At 42.9% G+C, this 27,688-nt stretch overlaps 1 protein-coding gene across 2 annotated transcripts in view; it reads right to left on the bottom strand.

Moving 5' to 3' along the window:
* Window positions 1–10,660: 10,660 nt before the first annotated feature.
* The window catches only part of CC1H1orf87 (chromosome C1 C1orf87 homolog), a 78,814-nt gene continuing 61,786 nt past the window's right edge, over window positions 10,661–27,688 (bottom strand). For both annotated transcript variants that reach the window (XM_049617065.1, XM_049617064.1), the window contains 3 exons: window positions 22,849–22,928; window positions 19,147–19,354; window positions 10,661–11,102 (listed from right to left, as the gene is read on the bottom strand). In XM_049617065.1, the coding sequence (XP_049473022.1) occupies window positions 10,942–11,102; window positions 19,147–19,354; window positions 22,849–22,928 (449 nt within the window). In that variant the 3' untranslated portion in view covers window positions 10,661–10,941. The remainder of the gene's footprint in view (window positions 11,103–19,146; window positions 19,355–22,848; window positions 22,929–27,688) is intronic.

Genomic DNA, 27,688 nt, shown 5'->3' with positions numbered 1-27,688 from the left:
TATTAGTGAAGAATCTGAAGCCAAGGGAGAGAGAGAGACAGAGACAGAGAATAAGGGAGAATGACCTTTGCAGACTTTGGACTTGAAGTGTTCAAGACAGTTTCAGTGCTAATATTCTAGGCTTCCTATAATTGGCCAATAACAGAAAAAGAGTTGGAGGTCAGGACTCAGTTCCAAGCCTGACTTATTCTTATTGCTGCATTGATTCCCACACGCCTCCCTCCTCTGTGCAGTGCTATGTGGGAGTGAGGTATCACAAGATGCAGAAGCCTAATCTCTGAGCTGTAGATGCCCTGGACTACATTGATGTCTCCCATATTTGAGTTTCTCAGCCCCTGGATCTAGAAATATAGGATGTGATGTTATCTCTCTCATTTGGTAGCCTGGTGACTTTGACCTTTGGTTTCTCTAATCCATCTGGGGAAGTGTGTTTTCAAGAGACAAGGTAGAAAGACAGAAGAAACAAAAATATCATTTTCACCACTCACTACATGAGACAGGGAGAAGGCAAGTCCTTGGCCCCCCTGAGGTTTACTTTCAGTAAGATGGGTATTGGGACCACACAATAGTGACTCTTAGGGTCAAATGTCTCTCTTAGGGTTGACATTCATTCTATGAAACCACAAGTTTATGTAAAGCCTCAAGTCTATTATTAAATCTTCATATGACGGCAGGAGACCTCAACCCAAAGGAACGACTCTAATGCAAGATTCTTCACCTTGGCACTATTGACGTTTTGGGTTAGATAATACCTTGTTGTCTGTGTGTGTGGGAGGTGTCCTGTGTATTGTAGGAGCAGCATCTCTGGCCTCTGCTCATGGGATGCCAGTAACACCATCACCTCCTTGAGTTGAGTTGGTAGTACCACAACCAAGATACAACCCCTAATAGTGGAAATGTACATACTGCGGTAGACCAGGAGGACAGATGCTTTAGGTTGATGATGATGATGATGATGATAGGTAGATAGATAGATAATGTTTTTATCACTGGCTACTATGTCCCACGCCCTGTCTTACACAGTCACACGTGTAAGTCACATCCTCTTTTCATCTTCACAGCCGCCCTATGAGTTTGGTAGTGTTAAACCTGTTTTATTGAAGAGGAAAGTGAGGCACAGAGAAATTAAATAACTTGATCAAGGTCACATAAAGCTCATAAATAGTGAGCTGAGACTGTATACTTCAGTGATAACACCATCTGATCTCCTCACGGTAGTCCTGATGGCAAGACTTAATGTGTGGGCCACAGACTGGTGTTGGCCCATGGACTGTTTGCTTAAATCTGTGTTGGAGTAAATCAAATGCATCACTAAGCACACCATTTAGTTCGGCTAATATTCTTTTGTAGCCAGACTTTCTCAATGAAAGAAGCATTGCATAGATGCATAGATTTGTACGATGACACAGGCTCCTTATCTTGTTACAGGCAAACATTTTGTTTGCAAGCAGGCACAGAAATGAAAATGTTATCTAATATTTGCACAGAACTTTACCACTGACACACTGTGCTCCCTTCTATAATCTTACATACTCCTGATAGATGTGCCTTTCCAGACCCTATGAGGCTCACTGAAGAGGCAACATAGGGTAGACTCGCTTTCTAGTTGAGGAGACTGAGGGTCATAAAATTAAGTGATTTGTTCTTGCTATTAAGATAAGTTGGGGGTCCAAAATATAAGTCCAAGTTTCCTAATTCATAGTTCACTGTTGTAAGTTCTCAGATAGGACTGTATTCTGATCATATCAGTAAGTGGCTCTCTTCCTCCCTCCGGCTCCATTGTCATTGTAAGGACATAAAAATAGATTACCTTTCTTTCACAGGATGCTCTTCTATTATAAGATGACAGGGTTATCAAAAGAAACAAAATCATAATTCTTTGGTCAGTGTACTTCCCATTCAAAAAGTCGGAATCTCTGGTGTCGTAGAGGGAGCCTGGGTTTTGGACTCGGTCCTAGCTGCCTTATTTACAAATGTGATTTTAGGCAAGATTTTAAGCCTCTCTGACCCTCAGTTCCCTCATGTGTCATATGGGCAAAATCACATTTGCTTGTTGGATTGTTGCAATGGTCAAATTACGTGTATGCAGTGTGTACAGTGCCTACAAGGTCAAGTGCATGGTGGGAGCTAAGTCAATGTGACTTTTCTCTCCTTCCTTTTATCTAGCACTTACTTTTTGATCCACTTCCAGATCTCTAAAACTGTCTACTACGATAGTAACTAATAACAGTGGAAACTAATCTTTATCACTAATGCACAACCCATCTGGGAGAAAACCATTCCTTCTTAAATCAGGACTAATCAATGGGGCCTCAAGACCCAGCTCCGTCCTACCACGAGCTTGTAGGAACAGATGGAAAATGGGCTGGGCAGATGGAAAAACTCCATTTTCCAACAGGAATTATTTATTTGTGAAGTTGGAACCCCTTGGAATGAATATTTTGAATTAGGAGGATGAAATATTGTAAGATTCACAACAGGGCCATGAAATTAACTAATGCACTGTGACTACCAGCCTCACTGTGAGGCAGGGAGTAGGAATAATAATGGGGCCTTCAAAAAATGGTTCAAACACATAAATTATTTACTTGTGTGTGCGTCAGTGTCAATGACTCCCTTGAAGCTGTTCTGCCGATGGCGTTATCCTTCATGTCCTTCCTAAGAAAGGCTGTTCTTATGGCAAGGTCCTTTGCCTTGTGATCAGATTATGATAGAACATGAATATTATAAAATACATGGCTATCATTTTATGAGGCCTGGGTAGTGTCAGACACTGTATGTGGGGTTTTCCATACCTTATATAGCCTTGATAATGATCCTGAGAAGTAGGTACCTTAAGGCCTGCTATTTTACAGATGAAGAACCGTAAATTCCGTGAGGTTTGAGGTTTCCTGCCTCTGTTCTTGTGTCTCAGAGCTTTCCCCCCATAGCCGCTGAACAATCGAGACGTTCATCCGACCACACCACACCCCTTTGTGCTTCGTGTGGAATCTTGGCTGGGCATCAAGAGCCTTGAAGACCCGATTTTATCTTCTCCAGCTTTGCCTCCTCTGCTTTCACCTGGAGCATCGTGCTTCACGTATATGTAACCACAGCTCCCAGAACGGAGGGTGGGGTCGTGTCTCAGGGGTTTTGCTCATCTTGCTGGGCCTACCTGGCAGACTCAGCCCTGCCCCCCAGGTACCCCACTCCCATCCCTGTTTTAGACGGTTGCTTCTCCTTTGCCAGGACTTGGCTCAGTCCTGAAGGTTCTAGGAAGCCTTCCCTGACCACAGCTGTGTCCCATCACTGGGCTGAGCTGTGTGTGCCCCTGGGTATGCTGTGGCCGAGTACTCCTGGCTTTTCTCTCGCACAGCACTTGCACTCTGTTGTGCTCAGCTGCTTTAGTGTCTGCCTTTGCTTAACAGACGATCAGTCCTGCCTCCCTCATCTCTGCATGCCCGGTACCCTGCACGGCTCTAAGCACAGTGGGGTGTTTGTTTTTGTTGAACTGATGAATGAATAAATGAACGGATGGATGGATAAGAATGACAAATGATTCCTGCCAAAGCGTCCATGTGGTATGTCTGTGGTTTTCGTGATGGCCTCAGACCGACAAATTGCTACGTTATCCATATAGGAATAAGTCACTAATGCCTCCCCAGGATCCCAGAGAGGGGTGAGGGAGACCATAGCATTGGCTGAGTGGTGTTCTCAGAGTGAGAAGGATTGAGTGGGGAGAGAGGTAAATGGGAGTGAACTTTCATTTTTTGATCCACTAAGTACCAGGATGAGAAGCTACTGACAGGGCAATTCCAGACAGCGATCAGTATTAGAAGGAAGGAAAGAAGGAAGGAAGGAAGGAAGGAAGGAAGGAAGGAAGGAAGGATGTCCAAGTTAGTGGTATTTGGGCAAGGGCATTTCCTAGGAAGTCTAGGATTTTGGGAAATTCACTCAAACTGTTTACTGAGGCCTGCCCATTGTACATGCTCAGCAAATACTTGTTAAATAAAAAAGAGAGAACTATACAGGTCTGAGTTCCTCTTTTCCCTCCTTAGACACAAGAGACCCAGGGGAATTAGAAGCCCAGAAGGAAGCCCTCCTCTACGGTGGAGGTCTTCGCAGGTCTTGGAGCTGGGAAGGTCTGTGTTAAATTTTGACTCTACCACTCTTTTGCTGAGCCTCTGAGCCTCTGAGTGTCAGCTTTTCACTCCTAAGTGGAAGTAATCCCCACCTCCTAAGGCTGTCATGAGTATCGGGTGAGATTATAGTACCTGGCTCATAGTGTGTATCAATACTGAGAGTTCCCTTCCCCTTCCTCTGGGTTCACTGAACCTTGGCAGGACACAAATCCCAAGCCCTCCCAGTATGTGGGAACACAGTTTCTTGCACCCTGCCAATCTTGCTCTTGGGATGGGGCACACTTACTGCTGGCAAGTGGATAATAAGCAGGGATGGAGTGGAACTGGCAGGTCTGGCAAGGAGTGGCCACTAAGAGCTGTGTAAGGGAAGGTAAGTTCTTATCTCTGTCTCCAACTCCTCTTCCACATTTAGCAAAACTACAGAATTTCTCTGAATCTCAGCATCTTCATCTGCAAAATGCTCACCATTCTTCTTGAATTTCCCTCCATCCCTGGCTGATTCTTGTATTTTTTCCCCTCAGGATAGAGGGTTTATCTGGAAACATGCCTTAGACACTGCACAGGACATCACAGTTGACCTGGTGAGAAATCATTTGCTCCAGGAGGTGGGGGAATAATGAACCCCAAATATGTCTTCCAAAGGCAGGGTGCGGACTGGATCTCAGGCTCTGGAAGCTCCCACTGTGTGTAGGACTTTGTTTTAGGTCTTCTTGAGAAATAACGGGCATCTGATTAGACCAGGCCTTCTGGACCACAGGTCAACTAAGGAAACTAAGGGAAATATTGATGTAATTACAAGTGTGATGATGGTTATAAAAGAGCAGAGGAGAGTAATTCAGTTTAGGGATAGGGATGCCTTCTCTCACCTTTTCTGCCATTGGGATAAGGTGGCCAAGACCTGGCAAACCTTGACATGTTTCATAACCCAGATATTCTGTCATTCATGTTGTTCTATACTGGAAAGGAACTACTCACCTTTACCATCACTGACACATTTTCATCCATCTCTAGTGATTCTGAGGATGGAAAGCTACTGAATTGGAAAGAAGCCTACTTTACGGGGTGCCTGGGTGGCTCAGTTGGCTAAGCATCCAACTTCAACTCAGGTCATGATCTCGCAGTTCCTGAGTTCAAGCCCTGCGTCGGGCTCTGTGCTGACAGCTCAAAGCCTGGAGCCTGCTCGGATTCTGTGTCTTCCTCTCTCTCTGCCCTTCCCCTGCTCACACTCTGCTTGTCTCTCTCTCTCTCTCTCAAAAATAAGTAAACATTAAAAAAAATAAAAAGTAAAAGAAAGCAGCCTACTTTATTGTTTATCAGTTCTGATTGTTAGCATGTCTTTTCCCGGGTTGAGTCAAATCCATCTATCTATAACTTGCCCAATTCCTCACTCTACTTCTGGACCCATAGGGGAACAGAACATCTCTCTTACCTGCCTTTCTGTTTCTTTGCTCTCTCTGTCACATGCTGAATATGAGGGCAGGTGGTTCCATGGTTGCATAAGGAATAAGAAATGTTGCTAACCAAGGGCAGCTGGTGGGGATATTCTGAGATTGAGATGGTTTATATGGGATGGGCTGTTTATTCAGAGGTACACACATTGGAAAGTAAAAATGGAGAGTAAGTCAGTGTATGATTATGGAAAGTTTTTAAAAAATGTTTTAATGTTTATTTATTTTTTGAGAGAGAGAGAGAAACAGAGCACTAATGGGGGAGGGGCAGAGAGAGAAGGACGCACAGAATCTGAAGCAGGATCCAGGTTCCAAGCTGTCAGCACAGAGTCTGACGTGGGGCTCAAACTCATGGACTGCAAGATCATGACCTGAGCCGAAGTCAGATCCTTAACCGACTGAGCCACCCAGGCACCCCTGGGAAGTTTTGTAAGTAAGGGCACCTTCCTGAGCTCTCTCCCCAACTCGAATCAGGTCTGGAAGAGAGATCCTTTCTTTCTATCTTTCCCTTTTTTGTTTGTTTCTGGGTTTGTTTTTAAATCCCTGATGCCTAGAAGAGCCAGGCACAGGGTTAGTGCAGGTGTTGTTGCATTGACTGATCAAACTTTACATCCTCTTTGGCCACAAGGGAGGGTAGAAAGAAGCCTAAAGTGGAGACCAATTTTAGATGAACAAATTGGAGCTTTTTGGAGCAGGAATTGTCTTAGAGATGAAAAGTAGTGAGGTCCACATCCCTGGAGGTGTTCAAACGTAAGGAGTCTGAAAGAAACTCTGCTCAGAGACAACATGAGAATGTTGAGAAATAGTTTTGCTGGTTGGAATCTTCCAGGGATTGGCCTATTGATCAGTACTTTGGAATTCCAGTGAGACAGGACCTGGGTAGGGGTTCCCTCATGGAACTGTTCAAGATTGTATGGGAGAGCAGGATGTGTGTTTTGAGCAAGGGCTTGGTACAAGGCACCAACTGTTCTCCAATGGCTAAGTCTTCGTCAGAGCTCAATCTGCTTGTGAATTTTTCTGGAATGCATTCCTAGCGGCACCATCTGTTTGGAATTGTCCTACCATCTGACCATTTATCCTCCATCAACTCCCCTTCTCTGGGCACTCTCACTGTCAGTTAAGAGTCTACCCATTGCCCAACCTGGATAAACTGAGTCCGAGGAGAGACTGGACAGCAGACAGGGGAGGAGGAGGGAGACCTTCCAATGTATTGGCATTCAGGGCCATGTTGTATCTAGGAAGTCCCCACCAAGCCTTTGCACAGAACCTGGAGAGAAAGCATGTGGCTGAGCCAGAGCCATATTGTGCTCCAGGCAGTCTGATGGCTCCACAAATAATATTGATGCCTTTTGTTTGGAAACTCTTTGTGGAGGTTTCCCATTTCCCAACAAGCCACGCTAAATGCTGGGCCTCCCCCAAGCCACTGCCTTTTGCATGGTCCCACAGCTAACTGTGCAGGCAGATGAGGGGCCCTGAATGCTAATGAGAGGAGTGGCTGGCATTCCTGAGGCCCCCCAGCTCTGAGAACCCCGGCCTTTGTTGCTAAGGAGCGTTGGAACTGTAGCTGAGAGGCTCTAACGAAGGGGGAGGCAAGGAGAGAAAGAGAAGAAAGGCCAGCATTTGTTTGCAGAGCTTCACAGTTCTCTGGCCAGCTCCAAAGCCGTCCAGTTGCTGATCCCAATTAGAATATCAAACCCCGTATTGTTTCTCTTAATGATCTTGGGAAATTCCTCTGAAGAGTCAGCTAGCACTTAGCAAACTCTTTGGATTGCGTGATCTATACAGTTGTGTTTCTGCTTGTGTGAACACAGGATGCCAAGAGTCCTGAAAACACCCTTCATTTCAGTCCCCAAAAGGCAGTGATGAAGCTGGCAGAGCTGGAAGAGGGCAGAAAGCCCCAGGGCTTCAAACGTTTCATGCGGGGGCTCCATTCTACAAATGTTTTCCAGGTGCCCACCTGGGGGTGAATCTGGGTTCTGTGCTGGAGACGAAGGTGAGGAAGACCTTAGCCCTTTCTGGAAGTGACCTCCAGACTTTCTGGGGAGACAGACCACACATACTAGAGAAAATTCGCTCTAATGTGACCGGCAAGGCACTGTTGGGCTTGAAGTTGTGCACTGGATTCTAATCCTGACTCAGTCACTCACTAGCTGTTGGTCCTTAGGAAAGCACCTTTTACCACCATGAGTCTCAGTTTCTTATCTGTACAATGGGCATAGTAGTAATGCCAGCATAGTTAGGTTACTATGAGGAGTCAGGGCAGGTGGAAGAATCAAGAATAAGAATGTGTAGGGCACGGTCTCTGCCTTCCAGGACCACACAATCAGGGAGCCACCTGTTGGCTTGGAGGTGATCTGTACTTGGAAAAGGAATTTAATGGTTTGGTCCATTGAATGGGGTAAGTGGAAATACTGTATAAGAATAAGATAGGAAGCCAGTTTTCCCTTATGGAGCATGTCTATGTGACAGATACAGAGCTGGGCAATTTGTACCATTATCTCCTTTAACATGAATGACTCTGTGAGGGAGATAGTGAATTGCTCAGGGTCACACATCTGTGAAGGAATCTGTCCAACTGGTGAGATTCAGCTTCTATCGTGTCTTCAGTGACCCATTTTAGAAGCTAAGGCTTTCAGACAGTTGGGGCAGATACAGTTGACCTAGAGTCTCTCCAGGGCATACTGGAGTTTAACCAGGCCACTGCACACAGACACCCATGTAGAAAGGTTCTGCTAGAGAAAGCTGGTCAAGACCACAGACAGAGTTTCTCTACCCAGGGTTAGAAGTTCACAGTCACGGGGAATATACAAAACATCACTGACCTTAGGGGGGAAAAAAGAGAGAAAGGTAACAGATTTTCCATAAGTAAACCATGGGGAAGTCCTAGCACAGAGGTCAAACCAATATTCTAATACATAATGACCTCATAGCATTTTCCTGTTTGCGTTCAATGGTTTGCCTCATGGCAAGGCCTCATTTGACATCTGCTGTCACACTGTCACCTTGATATCTTAGCTTTTCTCTATGAATTGAGTTGAATTTTGCTTCTTTTAATGTTTACTCCGAGAAAACCTAGTGAGTATTTGCTTTTGCAAAGTGGAAGTCTTGCAAATTCGTGCACGTGCGCGCGCACACACACACACCTTGGGGTGAAGTAGTGGACAATTCCAGACAGGAGATGATCCAGAAACAATTGTCCCCTGGTTCTAGAAGGCAGATATATCTCAAAATTTGTTTTTGCTATAGGGGTAACGTTATGTCCCTGTGTCATGTCGCACAGTCGGTTGCTCAAGCATCCTGATGCTCAGCAGCTAAGGGAAGGGATGTAAGAAAGGTCCATGTCTACTACGTGCAAGGAACTGTCCAAGTGACATGCCTCTCAGTGTTTATAACACTTCTGTGAAACACTCAGTGTTTTTATTATTCCTGTTTTACAGTTGAAGGAACTGAAGCTCAGGGAGATTAAAAACTTTCTAAAGCTACCACCTACTAAGTGACGGAGATGGATTTTGGCTGATTTAAAGCCTATTCTTTTTCTGCTCTCTATTGAAGGGTGGGTAGTGGCGGTGGGGTGATTGTGGATCCAGATCTGGCCATTGCTACCCACTTACAGAAGCATTCCGTCAGTGAGCTCTACAGGTGTACAAGGTATGCACATATCCCTGGGGCACCTTTCTGCTGCATTCCAGGTCCACGGAGTCCCCTCCAGCTGTGTGAGTTGCTGGGTGCTGAGGCTATTCCTGAGGAGCTAGTCTAGATGTCACACACAAAGAATTGGGTAGGGCAGGATCACTGCTCTTCAGGACCCCATGATTGAGTCTAATAATCCTGCCCTCATGTTTAGGGCCTCCCTTCATCCAGCCCTCTCTCCAGTTCAGTTCCCCACAGAGATGTAGAGTGGAAAGGGCATTCTTAGTGTTCTCCAGAAGGCTCTATCCCTCTGGCCAATTATCAACAGGCAAGCAGTCTCAACAACTCTTCTACCCTTTATTTCTTTGAGCCTCTCTCTCTTCATCTGTGAAATGGAGTTGTAAAACCTGCCATATTGAGTTGTCAGCGATGGATGAAACAAAATATTTCCAGGTCCCAGCACACATTAGCTGCCCAACGTATACTGAATTGTCTGATCTAATATTCTAACTTTCCTCATTTGGCATTTTGGTAGTCTGAGAAAGCCATGTTTGTTTGCTTACTTCTCTGACCTAAAAGGCTAGTGGGTCCAAGGGTTCTAGAATGTTAGAGAGGTGGTCCAGTCTCCTTTAAGAGTCATTTTTGGAGGTTACTCAAGGATTATAAAAACTAAAGCAGGCTCACACTTGAAGCCCTTAGAGATCATTAATGTTAGTGAATCAAAACTATTTTATTCTTAAGATCTTGTTTGTAAGACTTTATGAAACATTCCCCCCCCCTCCACCCTGTATAAAACAGATAAAAAGGGATACTCAGGGATCTTTTTTACTTTTCCCCTTGACCTAACTCCTGCATCCTGTCTCCTGCACAGTTTTGAAAACCAGAATCCAGGTCACGCAACGTTAATGATGGTTCTGGGAACACATTTGTCTCTGAAGTCCTAGGCTAGCATTCCTTCGGTGAGCTCATGCTACCTGTGTGGTGTGATGTGTGTGTGTGTGTTCTGGGGGAGGTGCAAAGTTAGACAGAAGAACTATGGGGACTGGTGGAAACTTCTGCTTGATTTTCCTGCCAGAGGGAGCAAAGAAGATGTTACTTAGTTCAGAACCCTTTGTCACTCATTGAAACTTCTATCCTATACTCTGGGAAAAGGACAGTGTAACAGCATCTACTTTTGTACTAGAGAAAATATCTCACTTGTTCAGAAAACATTGCTTGGAATTCTGCTCCTACCCTTAGTATTAACCTATTGTTAATAATTTTATTTTTCTTATAATGTGGAAATCCTTCCTAGAACAGTGACTAGAGGTGGATCACACATCCAAAAATGATATAGTTAGGTCTCTTATGTGACAGGCATTTGACGGAGTTGACAACAATATCTAGCATATTTTTTACTCTATGGAATTTCAGGGTTTGCAAAAGCAAAGTTTCCTCAGCAAGGTAGAAAAAAAAATCGTGTAATGTTCATAAGGAGCTTTATTGGAATAAAAGGGGGTTTTAAGAAATTGGGTTCTTGCCACCTCGGGAGAGGAAACCTGGTTTTCTCAGGTCACTCTGAGCTGCCTATCAGGGAGTATCATAGCTAGAAATGAAGCCCAAGTCCAAAGCATCTTCAGTTGCTGCATCGGCCTTGACTCTGTGACAGTGTCTCCACCACTATGCATGGGCTGGGGAGAAACACGTGTCTGGGTAGAAAGGAAGAAAAAGGAAACATCTGTTCTCACAATATGGGTTTGTTATCATAGCTCCTTTAAGTACTGGAGTGCTGGCTCCAAGAGCATATTTTCTCCCGCACGGAATCTCCTCAAGGCTTGGTCGATTTTCCGAGGGCTCAGGGATAGGTTGTAAATGAGATTGTAGTTGTGAATGAGGCGTCTGGCCCGTTCCTTTTCCAGGACTCCTGCGATTGGGTTGGGTGGGTGGTAGGTTTTGAAAAGAAGAAAGAAAAAACAAAAAAGAGAAAACAAATCTATTAGCTCAAATGACTTCCGTGTAAAAACAAAATGCTAATATTTTGACACTTTAGGCTTCTTAAAGCAATTTAAGCTTGTTCTTTGGGGCCATAACACTTTAAAAGCCAATTTTTAAAACAGGTGGAGTGCCTGCAAAAATCGATTTCTAATTTTTCTGGTTTATTTTTATCTTATGGAAGTAGCCAAACACGTTCCTAAACAGGCAGGTTTCAAACAGCCCATTTTTATGCTTTTCTGGAAATGTATTTGCTGTGACTCCCTCCAGCTTGCTGTGTGATTACAGGTAAAGCATCACGTTTCTCAAGGCTCAGAGTCTAAATGTGTATGGTTGAGATGGTAGTGCTTATCATCACAGGATGTGCTCTGGTACTTACATGTTATATGTATCAATGCCAAGGTGCTTTCCATGTTAAGGGTAGGTGGATGTTGGTGGTTGCAAAGAGGAGTTTTATTTTTTTTTTTAATTTTTTTTTTAAATTTTTTTTTTCAACGTTTTTTATTTATTTTTGGGACAGAGAGAGACAGAGCATGAACGGGGGAGGGGCAGAGAGAGAGGGAGACACAGAATCGGAAACAGGCTCCAGGCTCCGAGCCATCAGCCCAGAGCCTGACGTGGGGCTCAAACTCACGGACCGCGAGATCGTGACCTGGCTGAAGTCGGACGCTTAACCGACTGCGCCACCCAGGCGCCCCACAAAGAGGAGTTTTAAAGGTAGAACAGAGCATCAGCAAAGATCAAGAACTCACTTATGAGCTCCTAATTGTGAGCTCATATATGTCAGATACAGATATGCGCTTGGGAATATAGAAGATTTAGAGAAGTGACCTTTTAACCTCAGGAAGATCCAGTTGAGACAGTCAGATATGCAAAAAATTAACTAGAATGCAACAATAACAATAATCACACACACGCATGTGCACACACACACACACACACACACACCATTTATCATGTTTCAGGAATGCCTCCAAACATTTTACCAGTAGCAATTCATTTAATGCTCACAACAGCCCATTTTACAGAAGAAGAAACTGAGGCATAGAGACGGTAAGTCACTTGCCCAGGGTTGCTTAAAACCATGCATTTAACCACTACACTACATTATAGAGTAAGGAAGAAGAGATTATTTTAAGTGAGGCTCAGATTGTTTCCTAAATATGTTCCTTGAATTTGGGGGATCTACACCACTGGTGTCAAGAAAAGCTTTTAAATATCTTTTATAGGGATTAAAGATGCATCTCATGCATGTTGTTCTTCTACTCTTCTATACTGGTGTGGGCTGTGGTAGCGATTGTGGATTTTTTCTCAAAGAGGCCAGAGATGGTCCCCGGGTCATGTTGGAAACATCACTACCAGCCCATTAGAGTTTGTGTCTACTGGATACCTGTTATCTCTGTTGAAGCTGCCAAGTAGTATTCATATATATTTTTTTAATGTTTATTATTTTTAAGAGAGAAAGAGAGCATGAGCAGGGGAGGGACAGAGACGGGTGGGGGGGACACAAAATCCAAAGCAGGCTTCAGGCTCTGAGCTGTCAGCACAGAGCCCGACATGGGGCTCGAACTCATGGACCGCGAGATCATGACCTGAGCCGAAGTCTGACTCTCAACCCACTGAGCCACCCAGGCGCCCCAAGTATTATTTATATTTAAATGAGCAAAGACCACTGAGCATGATGCTTTCCTCTGAACTCCCTGATGGGCCTTCTTAGCAGTGGACTATAGACAGGTCCTAATGTGATTTATTCTATTCGTTCTGTTTGGTTCTGTCCTGTCCTGTCCCATCCTCCCTCCGTTTGTTTATTGTCTATCTCTTCTATTAGAATGTTGATCTTGGCAGAAATAATTTTCTTTGAGTTGGCCAATTGCATCTTTGCAGTTCTCTGGATTGGGTGGCTGTTCTTGGTCTGGTCTAGGTTGGATCCCTCAAGACATTTCCTCATATTCTGCCTCTGGAATTATTAGTCATGGACTTTGGAATAAGTGTCTGGCCAGGGAAGGTATTTTAACTTTTTGAGCCTCAGTTTCCTCAACTTTAAAATAGGGATAATTAAATTGTATAAAAACCAGTAAAATAATGAAAGCTTAGAACAGTGCCCAGAACTATTAATCACTCATTAATGCAAGAATTATAAGATGATTATAATAGTTATATCATCAACATTATTTAAAATATATAAGAATGTATCTTAATAAAAAATTTTTAAAAATACACAATTTAGTTTATATTTCAATCACAAATTAAAAGTAATGTTAAGGGGTGCCTGGGTGGCTCAGTCGGTTAAGCGTCTGACTTCAGCTCAGGTCATGATCTCACAGTTCGTGAGTTCAAGCCCTGCGTTGGGCCCTGTGCTGACAGCTTGGAGCCTGGAGCCTGCTTCGGATTCTGAGTCTCCCTCTCTCTCTGCCCCTCCCCTGCTCACGCTCTGTCTCTCTCACTCTTAAAAATGAGTAAATGTTAAAAAAAAATTTTTTTTTAAGTAATGTTAAAAAATACATCTAGAAATCACCACTGGTGTGCATAGGGACATTTTCTGCTATCTTCTGAGCTTTACCATTGGTAGAAGATTCCTAGTGTCAAACAAGAGTCCATTGACTGAAATTTGTATCTGTCTAATTTACTGTCATTAGGGGATGCCTAGGACAGCTGCATAAAATAACCCTTACAATCTATCTTAGGGTTGAAAACCTGTTCTTGTCCCACCAGAACCAAAATAAAAGAAATAATAAGACTTCCTTTAACATCTACTTTATTCTACAGTTTACAAAGACCTCTCAAATGTAATTTGATCCTTTCTCAAATCTGGGGAGGTATGTTTTATTATTTTATTTTATTTTTTTAATTTTTAAAAATCATTATTTATTTCTGAGAGAGAAATAGAGTGTGAGCAGGGGAGGAGCAGAGAGAGAGGGAGACACAGAATCCGAAGCAGGCTCCAGGTCCTGAGCTGTCAGCACAGAGCCCGACGCAGGGCTCAAACTCACGAACTGTGAGATCATGACCTGAGGTGAAGTCGGACGGTCAACCGACTGAGCCACCCAGGCGCCCCGAGGTATGTTTTATTATTAACAGTCTTAGTTTATAGATAAATAAACAGGCTCAGAGGATATATATATATATATACTGGCTTTCAGGGCACAGCAATTAGTAAAATCTGGAGTTGAATCTAAGTCTTCTGGTAAAAACAAACAAAGAAACAACCAACAAAGCAACAAGCAAAACCTCATGTTCTTTCTGGTGTGTCATGGGAGTTTAGTGTAGTGGGAAGTCCAATAGAACTGGGTTTGAATTATGGCTCAACTCCCCACTGGCTATTCTTTTACCACTTTGAGGTTGGCTTTTTCCTCCGTAAGTAAGGACATTAATGCCTTCAGCATGTGGTTGATGTGAGGAGTTAGTGATTCAGTGTGTGCAAAGTCCAGACTCATGCAAAGAATGTCCTTGAGGTCTCTCATTGCATTCTGCCTCCTTGAACGTGAAAACGTTTTCTATCTAGCCTTCAGTTCATTGGGAAAATTCCAAATCTACCATTCACTCAAACATTTATCCCAACCACCTTTTTTTCTTTAGAAAACAGGACCAGTTATTCACAGTCATTTCTTATTCTTCCTCTTCAAGGATATTTTCTTGACAACCCCTGTTAGAAAATAAGCACAAAGTAGGTTCCCAGAAACACTAATTTGATGATGGATGGTCTGTCTTCACCCTGAATGAAGAACACCCTGGCCTACATATTTCCTTGCACATAATAAAGAACACTGATTCATCAATAGGCAAAGTAGGTATCATCTGCTCAGTGTCTAGATTGAGGCTGTGGTGGTCAGCTAAATACTGTGGTTAATAAACCAATGAAATGACCTCAGTTAATCCTCTTTCCTCATTAAAGATAGTTTTAGATGTTCCCAGATCAGGCTGACACATTCCCTGGCTGACAAGGAACTAATGAATTTCATAGAAACAGAGAAAACAGGCATAAATAGTGAAGAGGCCATGAGAGAGACATTTCAAATCTGCTGGAGTCTGCCTCCAAAGTCAACAAAACTCTGTTTTTCCTCAGAAGAGTTCAGAAGTATGAGAAAGGTCCCAGTCATTGGGGAGTCTTTTAGCAACTGAGTTTATGATCCATCATCCATCACTGAAACTTAGCATTTGTTTCTTTAGAAATGTCTTCTCTCTCCACCTGATGTTTTTTTGTTTGTTTATTTTTGTTTGTAACCCCATCACCACTCTAGTTATGAATACCTAGGCTCATGATTATTTCAGTAATGGCTTTTTTAAAAAAATGTATTTTTATTTATTTTGAGAGAGAGATAGAGAGCAAGCAGGGGAGGGGCAGAGAGAGAGGGAGACAGAATCCCAAGCAGGCTCCACACTGTCAACACAGAGCCCAATGCGGGACTTGAACTCACCGACCATGAGATCATGACCTGAGCTGAAGTCAAGAGCTTAACTAGCTGAGCCACCCAGGCACCCTTTCAGTAGCCTTTTAATCTCCTTTTCTCCAGTATCATCTGTAAATTATCCATCTTAGCTTTTCTTGTGCTCTGCTCTGGTTGAACCTTTGGTGGACACTGGGTAGAGGACTTGGGATTCACAGTAGGGTTTCAACTTCACTATCCAATCCAATAGAAATCTTCTACGCTTTGTGGAAGATGGTTTCAACTCAGAGCATCCTCCCCAGTTATCTAAAGCTTCTCTCTCTGGGAGGCTCACTCAAGCTCTCTCTTCCATGGAACCCTCTCTGAATACTCAGCTCACATTAGATGATGAGCTTCTTTTTATCTCTTCTCTCTTTTCCTTGGACTCTAACTCTTGTGTCTTCAATTATGATGCTTTACTATATGTTGTCCTTGAAAATGTTTGTTTTTCAGCATTTAACTACTCTTAGTCTTGGTGTCAGACCTAAAAGCTCCTTGAGGCCAGAGACCATGTCTTTTTTTTTTTTTTAATGTTTATTTATTTTTGAGAGAGAGAGAGAGAGAGAGAGAGAGAGAGAGAGGCAGGCTGGAGGAAGAGCAGAGAAAGAGGGAGACACAGAATCAGAAGCAGGCTCCAGGTTCTGAGGTGTCGGCACAGAGCCTGATGCAGGGCTAGAACTCAAAAACTGTGAGATCGTAACCTAAGCTGAAGTTGGACACTTAACCTACTGAGCCACTGAGGTGCCCCCAGATACCATGTCTTATCCTTTCTGGTTTTCCTTCTGGTCCAGACTCTAACAAAGTGCTGGGCTGATAACACATGTTTAATAAATGATTTTCTAATTCAGCTAGATTAGTTTTTCATTAAATTTTTTTTTCTCCTCCTCTCTTTGGTAGAATTGTTTGAAGTCCTTGGGTATTATATGGTAATTATACTTTATGTGGTCTAGAGTTAAGTGATTTGGAAATTCAAAACAAAATGAAACAAGAACACACAGTGAATGAAAATACACGCATTGCTACTATTACACGATTACTTCTAGAGAGTACTAATGCATCTGCTATTTCTTTTGTTGAGATATAATTGACATATACCATTGTATAAGTTTAATTTTCTTTTACATTTATTTATTTTTGAGACAGAGATAGAGCATGAACGGGGGAGGAGCAGAGAGAGAGGGAGGCACAGAATCTGAGCTCCAGGCTCTGAGGTGTCAGCACAGAGCCTGACACGGGGCTCGAACTCACAGACTGTGAGATCATGACCTGAGCCGAAGTCGGACGTTTAACCGACTGAGCCACCTAGGCGCCCCTACCATTGTATAAATTTAAAGTGTAAAATATGATGATGTGATACATGTATCTATTGGGAAATATTTACCACCTTAAGGTCAGTTAACATATCCTTTATCACATACAATTACCATTTTATTGTGGTTGTTACTGTGGTGGTAAGCATATTAAAGCTCTACTCTCACAGCAACTCTAAAGTATACAATACAGCATTGTTAGCTAGAGTCCTCATGCAGAACATCAAATCCTTGGAACTCATTCATCTTATAACTCAAAGTGTGTACCCTTTGATCAACATCTCCCATTTTGCCTGGCAACCGCCGTTCTGCTCTCTACTTCTCTGAGCTCCATATCTTTTTTTTTAATTTTTTTTAACGTTTGTTCATTTTTGAGAGACAGAGAGAAACAGAGTATGAGCAGGGAAGGGGCAGAGAGAGAGGGAGACACAGGATCTGAAGCAGGCTCCAGGCTCCGAGGTGTCAGCACAGAGCCTGATGCAGGGCTCAAACTCACAAACTGTGAGATCATGACCTGAGCTGATGCCGGACACTCAACCGACTGAGCCACCCAGATGCCCCTGAGCTCCATATCTTTAGGCTCCACATATAATACGCTAACTCATCATGAACACAGAATGTAATTAAGTACAATGATTTCAGTCCAGGTGCTTTTCTATCTGCTCCCTCTTTTTCATTCTCCAGGCTTCTGACCTTGACCTGGCCTTCATTTTCACTAGGACATTGCAATAGCCTCCTTTCTCCTTTCCCTGCTTTCAGTTTCTCCTCAAATCTGCACGTAGCCATTGAGGGTCTTTCTGAGATACGACTTCATCATACCAGTTCTCTGCTTAGAAACTCTCAGTGCTATTCATTCCCTTTGATCTAAATCCAAATTCCTTGGTCTGGCGTCTAAGATCTTCTTGGAGCTAGAATCTTATATTTTCTGCCTTTATCATGTAACATTCTTCTTAATAGCCCTTGTCTTTTTTCCAAACCAAACTTCTGACACTGAGCTTCACACATAACGCTTTGCTTGGGTAACTCGCACTTTTGCCAGAAAAGTCTATTTCATTCCTTTGTACGTAAACCGTGCTTTATCCTTAACGGTTAATTTCACACTAGCATAACCTTCCCGGATCACCTCACTAGGAAGGAATTCGCCTTTCTCTGAATGCCGACATAGCACACTGTAACGGTATTTATCACCTTCCATCTTGGATTTATTTATGTATTTATATTCATTTATTTGTTCCCTCAAAAAAAAAAAAAAAGTTGAATAAGGGTGCCTGGGTGGCTCAGTTGGTTAAGTGTCCGGCTTCAGCTCATGTCATGATCTTGGATTTTGCGGGGTTTGAGCCCTTCGTTGGGCTCTGTGCTGACAGCTCAAAGCCTGGACCCTGCTTCAGATTCTGTGTCTCCCTCTCTCTGCCCCTCCCCCACTCGTGCTCTGTCTCTCAAAAATAAATAAACATTAAAAAAAATTAAAAAGTTGAAAAGAATCATGCAAGGTACTAGAGCTAAAAAAGGAATATAGTCTACTGGTGATATTGTAGTAAGTCTCCAGATAAAAAAAATACAATCTATCAAACAGGATAATGGTTGTTAAAGAAGTCTAGGAGGCCAGATAAAGATTGGCCTAGATCTTTCTTGGGGAAATCCTGGGAGTCTCAGAGGAGTAAAGCCTGAGTTCTAACATAAAACATGTTTAGGTTAGGCATGAGCTAGCCAGGCGGACAAGATGAGGAGTTGGCAGTGGGTAAGGTAGGAAGAAGAGAGGTCGACAGCTCAGACTGTCTGGGCATAGGGTTAGAAAAAGCAGCCACAGGGGAAAGCATAGTGTGTTTGAGGAAGACAAGTTCTTCATTATGACAGGGTAGGATATGCTGAGAGAATAATGAGTTGAAGGAGAAGAGACTGGTCAGGTGGACAGAACCAGCTTTTGCCTTGCTGAGGAGTTTGGAGTTCAGCCTGCCAGTGGGCACGCTGAAGGTTTCAGTCAGGAGTTTACAAGATTGGATTATGGGTTGGACTCCAGTAGTTAATGGAGGAGGATCAAAGACACAAGAAACTGTAAGCAAACTGGTGGGTGATTCACGTCTGATTCTGATTCATCTTTGTATTTCCTGCTTGTGATCCCAGTGCCAGTGCACGTGGTTTCTATACAAACTGTACTTGGTAATAAGTGAGAGAGAAGGAGGTGTCCACTTCCAGACTAGAACACAAATAGAAAGGTGTATCCACTGTATGCGTCCCACTTCACCTGTATTAGTCAGGTCACACAGGTAGAGGGCATTTTCCAGCTTCCTGAACTTGTCAGTCCATGTCTCATATTCTTCAGGCTCGTTCTTCATCATTGGAGTCACGAGAGGCTGTGAGATTGGCCTGACCTTCAAAGCTTTCAGGGGATCTTTGGGGGATGAAATCTCAGCAGGAGGGTTTTCTGGTTGCAGCTCCTCTTCTGGAATTTTCTACCAAAACAACACAGGCATCTCACTGGCAATACATTCACCACAGAGAGCTCCTCCAGTCTCTTGGCCAAAGATGAGGCCACACAGCTAGCAAGATTTATTGCAAGGTCTGGCTTTGTAAAGCTAGAGGATGTGTTTCAAATCGTCAGTGCCATAGGACCATATCTGCCAATTCTTGCTGGATATAAACTACTATGTTGAGTGCATGTGTGTGTGTGTATGTTTTAAGAGAAGAGTGAAATCGTGACTTTCATTCAGTTTACATTTCTGATTTACACAAAACAAAGGTTTTTGTAACTGAGACATTTCATGACATCCTACTCTATTTTATACTAGTGGGGTTACACGAGGGGATGGGCTTCAGGCAATGCTTATAATTTCTTGGTGGGAAAACTTCTGCATCATGAGTGTGAGATTCTTGATGAAAAGTGATTGAAACAACACTGATATGATCTTAGGCTCCTGGGCTCATTTTAACAAAGCATAAGTCACCTCTGCGATCTGTCTGTCCTATTCATTTAAGAAAGGAAGCAGCAGCCCAGGGAATAGAAGTGACTTACTAAGATCAGACAGTCAATGGTAGACACAAAACTAGGAGGAGGGTGCAGAGGTCATGTCCAGCTCATTGTGGTGTTCTAACTCTGCGCCCTGCACAAAATAGAGATGCCTTTAGAACAGGTAGACAAATGAGTCCCCGCCATGCCATGTAAGACATTCTTCACTTATCATGAAGACAGAGAGTGGGCATCTATTGTTTCATCTGATCAACCCCACTTTTCCAGGAATTGCCCATCTTGTCTATCTACATGGTTGTGGAGAGAATTACCATGTATCTACATGCATGGTGCAGGACGAGGCATCTAATAATGAAAAATGGGCCAATAAACACACTTTCCAGTGACTGGGGAACTATTTGTGAGAGCTAAAGACAGAGAGATAGAAAAACAGAGTCATTCTGTGTAGGAGGTAGGAATGCAGCAGATTTTCCACTCAGTGTATTGGAAATGCAAAAAAGATGGTCTGTTGAGAAAGACAGATAAATGGATAGTTAGACAGAAGGATAGATAGACAGAGGGTAGGAAGTTGATGGCAGAGAGAAGAGAAAAAAATATAGGAAGACATGATGTCCAAGTCCCTGAATTGGGCACACTGTTACAGTTCTATCCTTAGGCAGCATAATATGCTTGTTTACCCTTCCAGTATATTTCGTTGTTAGGGTTGGTTCTATTAATTGCAATCCAAATAATCTCAACTAATTTGCCATAGAATCATTCCTCTACCTTTGGTATAATATCTGTGCTTCCCCCAATTTTCAAGTATCTGAATTTCTCCAGTTTTGTACCTTTGTCTCAAACTTCTCATATACAAGTTGTGAAAATCCCAAAGCTCTAAAAAATAAAAATTGCAGTAAGGAACCAAGTTTTGAGTTTGTTAACAAACATGGATTAAGCTGCTGCTGGGGAATATGAAGAATTGGTTTGTTTGAAATAATAGAATGCTATATGAAATTGAACCCCTATGGATGACCAGCAACCAGCAAATTTTAAGAGATTAATATAAAAGAATTCCTCTTTGATATATATATATATTTTTTCTGACCGGTGCTCATTTCTCTTCAGAAAGCTCTGAGTGCCTGGTGGAGCCAGGGAGAGGAAGGGGGTGAGGGAGGAAAGGGGAGAGGGGACCGCAAGAATCCAGGCTGGCGCCTGGCAGGAGGAAGATGGCAGAGGGCTAAGTGGTAGCCACTGCCCGATAAAATCAGTGTTAAGAAACAGCTGAAAGTTTTCATGAAGTAAATAAACAGGACTCTACTTTTTAGAGCCTTGGACCACTTTAGAAATCTGATGAACGCTTTAGATAATCTACCCAGCTAAAGGCACACATGCATAGAGTTTGGTGGATGATTGTAGAGAATTCAAAGAGGTCATTGGATCTGAGAAACTGATTTAAAATAACTTTGTATTTCTTCAGATAGTTCAACAGTCTCTTTGACCACTAAAGGCAGGGAAAGGGGGGATTTGTATGGACCCGAATTAGGCTCAACCAAACAAGTAAGTAACACATCCTATACTGTTTTAGTCCCACGTTATCAGGATCAATTCCAAATTCCTTACTTGGCACATAAGGCCATCCAAGTTCTTGTCCTTGTTTATTTTCTTTCGGCCCTATGTATGCATCTTTTTCTCTCATATTTTTCCAGCCACAAAAATCCAGAAAAAAAATAATGCCTTTATGTTTTATACATACTATTCTCTCTGTTGTAAAAGCCCTTCTTACCACTCATGCCTTGATTGGTTGGACTTCTACACATCCTTCAAGACCCAACACATATTTCACTTCTTGTGGGAAGCCTTCCCCAAAGCTCCAGGTGGATTGAGGGGTGATTCTTTGTAGCCCCTTTATCCATCCCAGCACTTATTCCAGGATATTGTGATTGTTACAGTGTCTCTCTCTTCTACCAGAGTTCTAATGACCGGGTCTGTGAGGTAGTCATTTGTGGATCGTCAGGGTCTTGTTAGTGGCTTGGCACATACTTGGTTCTAAAGACATGTTTACTGAATGAGTAAGGGGATGAAGAAACGATTTTCTCTGGGAAAATAGGAAATTTGCTTTACCAAACTTCTGCTTCAATTTCACTCCCTAAAAATTGGGGCAGTGAATGCTGCTTATACAGGAATGTGAGAAGAATCAGTTATTGCAGAAATGCAGCAAAATCCTCAAACAAGAGGCAAAATAAAAGAGCAAAGTATATTTTTTATAATCTTATTCACAACAGACTTAACACTCAAGGAGAAAAGCATTTGCTGTTGTTTCTTGCGTGGCAAGAGGCTTGCCAAAATGGATACTATTTTCTAAAATATTTCAAAGTGTGAAGTGCATGAAGAGGCCTCCCGTCATTTTAAGATGAATTATGTTCTAATCCGGGCATTTAAAAAACAACAACAACAGAAAAACTCAGGCTGTTTTTCAATTCTGTCTGCATCTTCTTTTGGCTAAGTGCTGGGAATATTAAAGCGGATTTTAACTGCTTGCCAGATTTTTTTTTTTTTTTAAATCAAAGAGCCCATTACATTTTAAAATGTGATGTCTGGGGAAAAGGTCACCCTCAGTTTCTGGAAGCTGGACTTAAGATGTTAAAATAGGTCTCATAACCATCTTTTATTTTGATGGCAGTTGGTGGATTGGTCACAGGCTTTGGAAGGACACCTGTATCCATGCTACAAGTCCAGTTTCTTGGGGGCAGATGGCAGGCCCTTTACCTCGTGTTGAGAGAGATCTGTGTGCGTACCAGCTGGGACAGGAACCAACCCACACTCTCAGAGTTCTTCCTCCCTCCTCTGTTGGAAGAGAGTCTCAAAGTCAAAGATAGCCTGACATCAAGGTGTTGGGTGGAAATCAAAAACCCAGAAGGGAGGGCCCCACCCAGCATCAGAAAATAGAGGGCCAAGGATCGTTGAAGCCCTTCCCCAAGCTCTGGGTAGCCAGGTGCATACCATATGTTCTGTTCTGCCTTGAGATATCTTAGCAACTTCAGCCTGCATGGTAGTGGCAGAGGTTTCTTTTGCTTTCTTTCCTGGACAAGAAAGAAAAAAACCGAAGGGTTTAGTTTGGCCTCTTCATTTTAGTACATACACATACCTACAGAGGCAAAGAAAATGTTGAAGCTCTGTTATGGGGTTGGCACTGTGTTGGGTGCTAGGGATCTACTGGTAGATAAAAGAGATCTGGTAGCTGCCTTGATGGAGCTCACGAAAGGGAAGCAGACGCTCCAAGTTATTATTCGGTTACAAACTACCAGAAACACAACAAAGGAAAATGTGAAAATATTTGAACATATATTGAGGTAGCGGTGAGAGCGGTGGAGGATATGAGAAGGCTCCTTGGAGGAAGGTACACGTAAACTGGGGACCTGAGGGGTGAATAGGAGTTTCCAGGTAAAAGTGATGCTGGCAGTGATGCTGGGCAGATTGCTTCAGATAAGCAGAGACAACAGCCCATAGCGCCGCCTTGAATCAGGAGGGCTTTTGCAGCTTGGAGAGTGGCAAGGGCCCTCCTTCCATGGTTCTGCCTCTTTACAGAGAAGCAGGAACTTCTGCCCCTCTCTCCACGCAGGTGTGTGCCTCAAGGCTCCGGTAAAAGCTTTGCCTTCCTTGCTCCTTTCAGTGTTCAGAAGTGCTGTACAGGAAGAGGTTTGGACATCATTCCTAACCCAGGGGGTTCCACTGCCCAGACACTACTTGCTCAGGCTGCTGCCTTCACGAATAGAAGAAATTTCCTTAGGGTGCAGGAAAAAGACATGAGGCTCTTCTGCTGAAATCCTCTTAGGCTTATTGTGTGTATCATCCATTCATCACTAGCCGCTTCCATCACACTGGGTGACTCACTCATCTGTTTCACAAATCCATGCGACGACCACATAGTACAGATTTCTGGGGACTTCAGCTTCGATGTTTAGTGCATTGTTCAAATATGCCATTAACAAATACCTGTTGTTCCTGAGTGGGGTCTCACTACTTTCAACAAAAATGGTTTAATCAATACATTGCGCAGAAAGGTGGAGAGTGGAGGCTCTGGCCTTGGGTTGGAGTCCCGGCTCCTGTCTCTATCAGCTGCGTGGCCCTGGGCAGGTTCCTCGTCACCACTGTGTCTCAGTCCCCACTTCTGTCAAAGCTGGATAGTGCTGCCCAGAGTTTAGTGTGAAGATTAAATGGACTAGAAACTGTAAAGTCTCTTAAAAACTGAGAACAAACTGAGGGTTGATGGGGGGTGGGAGGGAGGGGAGGGTGGGCGATGGGCATCGAGGAGGGCACCTGTTGGGATGAGCACTGGCTGTTGTCTGGAAACCAATTTGACAATAAGTTTCATATTTAAAAATTAAAAAAAAAAAAGAAAAGAAAAGAAACTGTAAAGCAAACTCCTGGCACACAGCAAGTGCTCAATAAATGTTAACTAATAGAGGCACCTATGTAGGGATGCTCATGTAAATTAACTTACATTTCAGATGAAAAAGCCTTTTGTTACACCTTTAATATTGTACCTGTGAGCCATGACGCATCTTCTCCCTCAGTCTCTTGATGAAGGTAAGGCGACTTCATGATATCTGAAGCTTCATTACCCAGCATTAGAATAAGTACTCAGTTAGACTAAATGAAGGACCAGGTGCCCTGATTTGGAGCCTAGGAAATAAAGCCACTGAATATATAGTTCTATTCCTCTAATTCCTTTCCAGGTCCTACGGGAGGAGGGATTTCTTCTCTTCATTTCTTTATTCCCCTGTACCTAACCCAGATGCTAGAGTAAGACTTAATAGATGCTTAATGAGAATCATGATAGCCAGTTCAGGCAGCCCCTTTGAGGCAGATCCGATTTAATCAGCTGAAAATTTGCCATGGGAACCCATCATCACCTAGTAGCGCTGGCCCCTGCTTATTTTGCCCAGTATGTGGAAGAAAAGCTTTCTGCCGGTGAGAAAAGGTTCCAATTACTCTGAATGATCAAGTTTGAGAGTTAAAAGGATTCTGGAAGCAGTGTGTAGCATAAGGGTGGCAAGATAAACTTTGGTGTCAGACCTGAGTGCTAAACCTGGTCCTTCCCTTAACCAACCGCAAGCTTTCAGATCCTGACGTTGTCAGTTGTGGAAAGGACATGACACCAGCGGTCTGCAATAATATTGTGGCGATTCAAAAGAAAAAAGTTACTGAGAGAAAATACTTAACACGGGGAAGATGCTCCATGCAAGGTATTATTATTTGTTATTGTGTTATCATTATTATATGATCTTAAATCTCATTTCCCCAGAAAACGAGACTTAGCATTAATTATGATGTGAGCACTGTTTATTTTCTGGGCACTGTTCATGTACATTATCCCTTTTAGTATAAGAGCTAGAACCTAGTCTTTGTTCCAGGCCAGTTTCTCTCTGGTGTCTGCACTTCTCTAAGTTACATTAGAGGAAAATACAGGCTAGTCTCCCTGGTCTCTCTCAAGTTTCCCTTTCTCCCTTCTAATACCTATGAGCATATAAAGAGGTAATGGTTTGCACATGTAAAAATGGTTTGAGAAACCCGAGGCAGAACTAATTTTTTTTTTTCTAACACAGCAGGAAGGATAAATAATAACCATCTGTCTAGTCTGCCAGTTGATGATTTGTACTGGAGGAAATAAGCCAAGCTGGCTTCTAGAGATTTCCAGGTGTTGGAAGGGCCAGGTTTTACAGGGCTTCCAGTGGATTCTGATAGTCACACAGCCAGCCCTCCCTGCCCCCACCCCCCTCCACTAATGACTTGAAATCGTGGTCTTCAGTGTTGGCTGCTAATATGCTACCACCTGGGGAGCTTTAAAAATTACCAGTGTCTGGGCGGCACACCAGACCAATTAAATCAGAATCTCGAGGGGTGAGAACCCAGCTCAGAACTTCTAAAGAATTCTCTAGGTAATTCTAAAGTGAAGCCACAGGAGAAAATAACTGATGTAAATAAAGACTTCTGGCCTCATTGGACCTAGTGAATGAACTTTTGTGAGAAGGAAACTAATATATGTCAGATATCTCAATATATGCCAGACATTTCCTCACGTGTTTTCTTAATCTCAAGAATAACCCTGCAAGGTAGAAATTGTCTCCATCTTACCAAGGAGGAGACTGAGGCAACACGAGGTTCAGTTTCTTGCTTAAGACAATAGAAGTAGCATTAAGTCTAGGATTCTAATGCATTCACTCATTCAACAGCCATTGTTAAATGCTTACTGTGGTACAACAATGAACAGGACAGAATCTTCTCATGGAGTGCGCATTCCAGTGGTGAGGGCACGCAGATAGATATGTAAAATAATGTCAAGTAGTGATAAGTGCTAGAAACACAACTGCAGCCAATTATGGGGTTGGAAAGTCTTGGCAGTTTCTATTTTAGGGAGCAAATTCACCAAAGGCCTCTTGAAGGGACATTCAAATAGTCCTGAGAAACAAGGAACAAAGGTATGCAAATGTCTGCAGAAAGAGCATTTCAGGAGAAAGCTATGATAAAGACAAAAGGTCACAAAGGAGGGAGGAATATTTGGTGCATTCAGGCAATAGCTGAGAGGGGAGTCTTGTTGATGTGGGATGGAAAGGGAAGAGAAGCGGGTTAAGTATTAACAGAACTGAAGGGCCTCATGGGCCATACAGGTGACTGGAATTTGTTATTATTATTATTTTGGCTTCCATCATTCATTTCTTCTCTGGTGATTGTTCTCTTCATTATCCCTTTCTAGTGATAGCAACAATATTTTGGTTGGTGGGCACCACTCTTCCCCTATCCTGGTGCTGTGGTTTGGTAAGAATGACCCCCATTTCCAACTCCAAGCCTGGCCTCTGGTTAGTTGAAGACTATCATGGTTATCCTAATCACAGTCTTGATTCAAAGGTGGACAAAAAAATCTAACCTAAGTGTCTGAGGCTAGAGGAGACATCCACTACGGTTTCTCAGCTAGCAAAATTCCTCTGGGAAGGATGGGCCAAAAGAGAGTGCTGTGAACATGCGATGAGCATAGCTGTCATAGCTATTTTGTTACTGCAGAAGAAGTGCCTGGAGTAGTTGGGGCACCACCAGGTAGAGCCTAAAGATGATGCCAGCACCATGTACAGCAGAGCAGAGAGCCAGAAAGAAACCAAATCTTGGATTTTAACGTTTAAATGACTACATCCAACCATGCTTATAGTTCTTGTTGCTGCCAGACTTTTCATTTAGATAAACCAAACCTCTTTACTGTCTCAACAGAGTTGGCTTTTCTTAGAACTATAAATAGTTCTAAGTAGGAATTACTGCGGTTATTTTTTTCCATAATAAAAGGGAGGTTAAACTCTTAGTCATTTTTCTGTGTTATCTTGAGTGATAGGTCTTCAAGAGACGTTTGAGGGGATCAGTGAACCTCTGAGGCTACAGCCATTCCCTCCAATTCCCCCTCATTAGCAGCTTTGCTGTATCCCTGCTCTGTGCTTCCTGTTTTTTCTTCCTCATCCTCACTCACAGGCTCCATAGTGAAGAAATTCGGTTTGGGTATACTTCATTCTTGTGAAATACTATTTTAGACCTCATACCGTAGCATGTCTGGAGGGGTCTGAGCTCTTCTGTATTTGTCTTAATGGGAGTTCATAGCATTTCTTGGATCTGTGGCTTGAAGTCTGGAAATTTCTAAGTCATAATTGCTTCAAATATTGCTTCAGCTCTATTCTCTTCCTCCTATCTTTCTGTGACTTCATTACATATATACTGGATTTTTTGCTGCTTCCTGTATGTCTCACATACTTTTTTGTATGTTCTATCCTCATTTCTCCTTCATGCTTCAATATGGATATCT

The sequence above is a fragment of the Panthera uncia genome, assembly GCF_023721935.1.
Source record: "Panthera uncia isolate 11264 chromosome C1 unlocalized genomic scaffold, Puncia_PCG_1.0 HiC_scaffold_4, whole genome shotgun sequence".
NCBI classification, from domain to species: Eukaryota; Metazoa; Chordata; class Mammalia; order Carnivora; family Felidae; genus Panthera; species Panthera uncia.
Note: the sequence above shows the minus strand (reverse complement) of the source record. Positions and strands in the feature narration are given on the sequence as shown.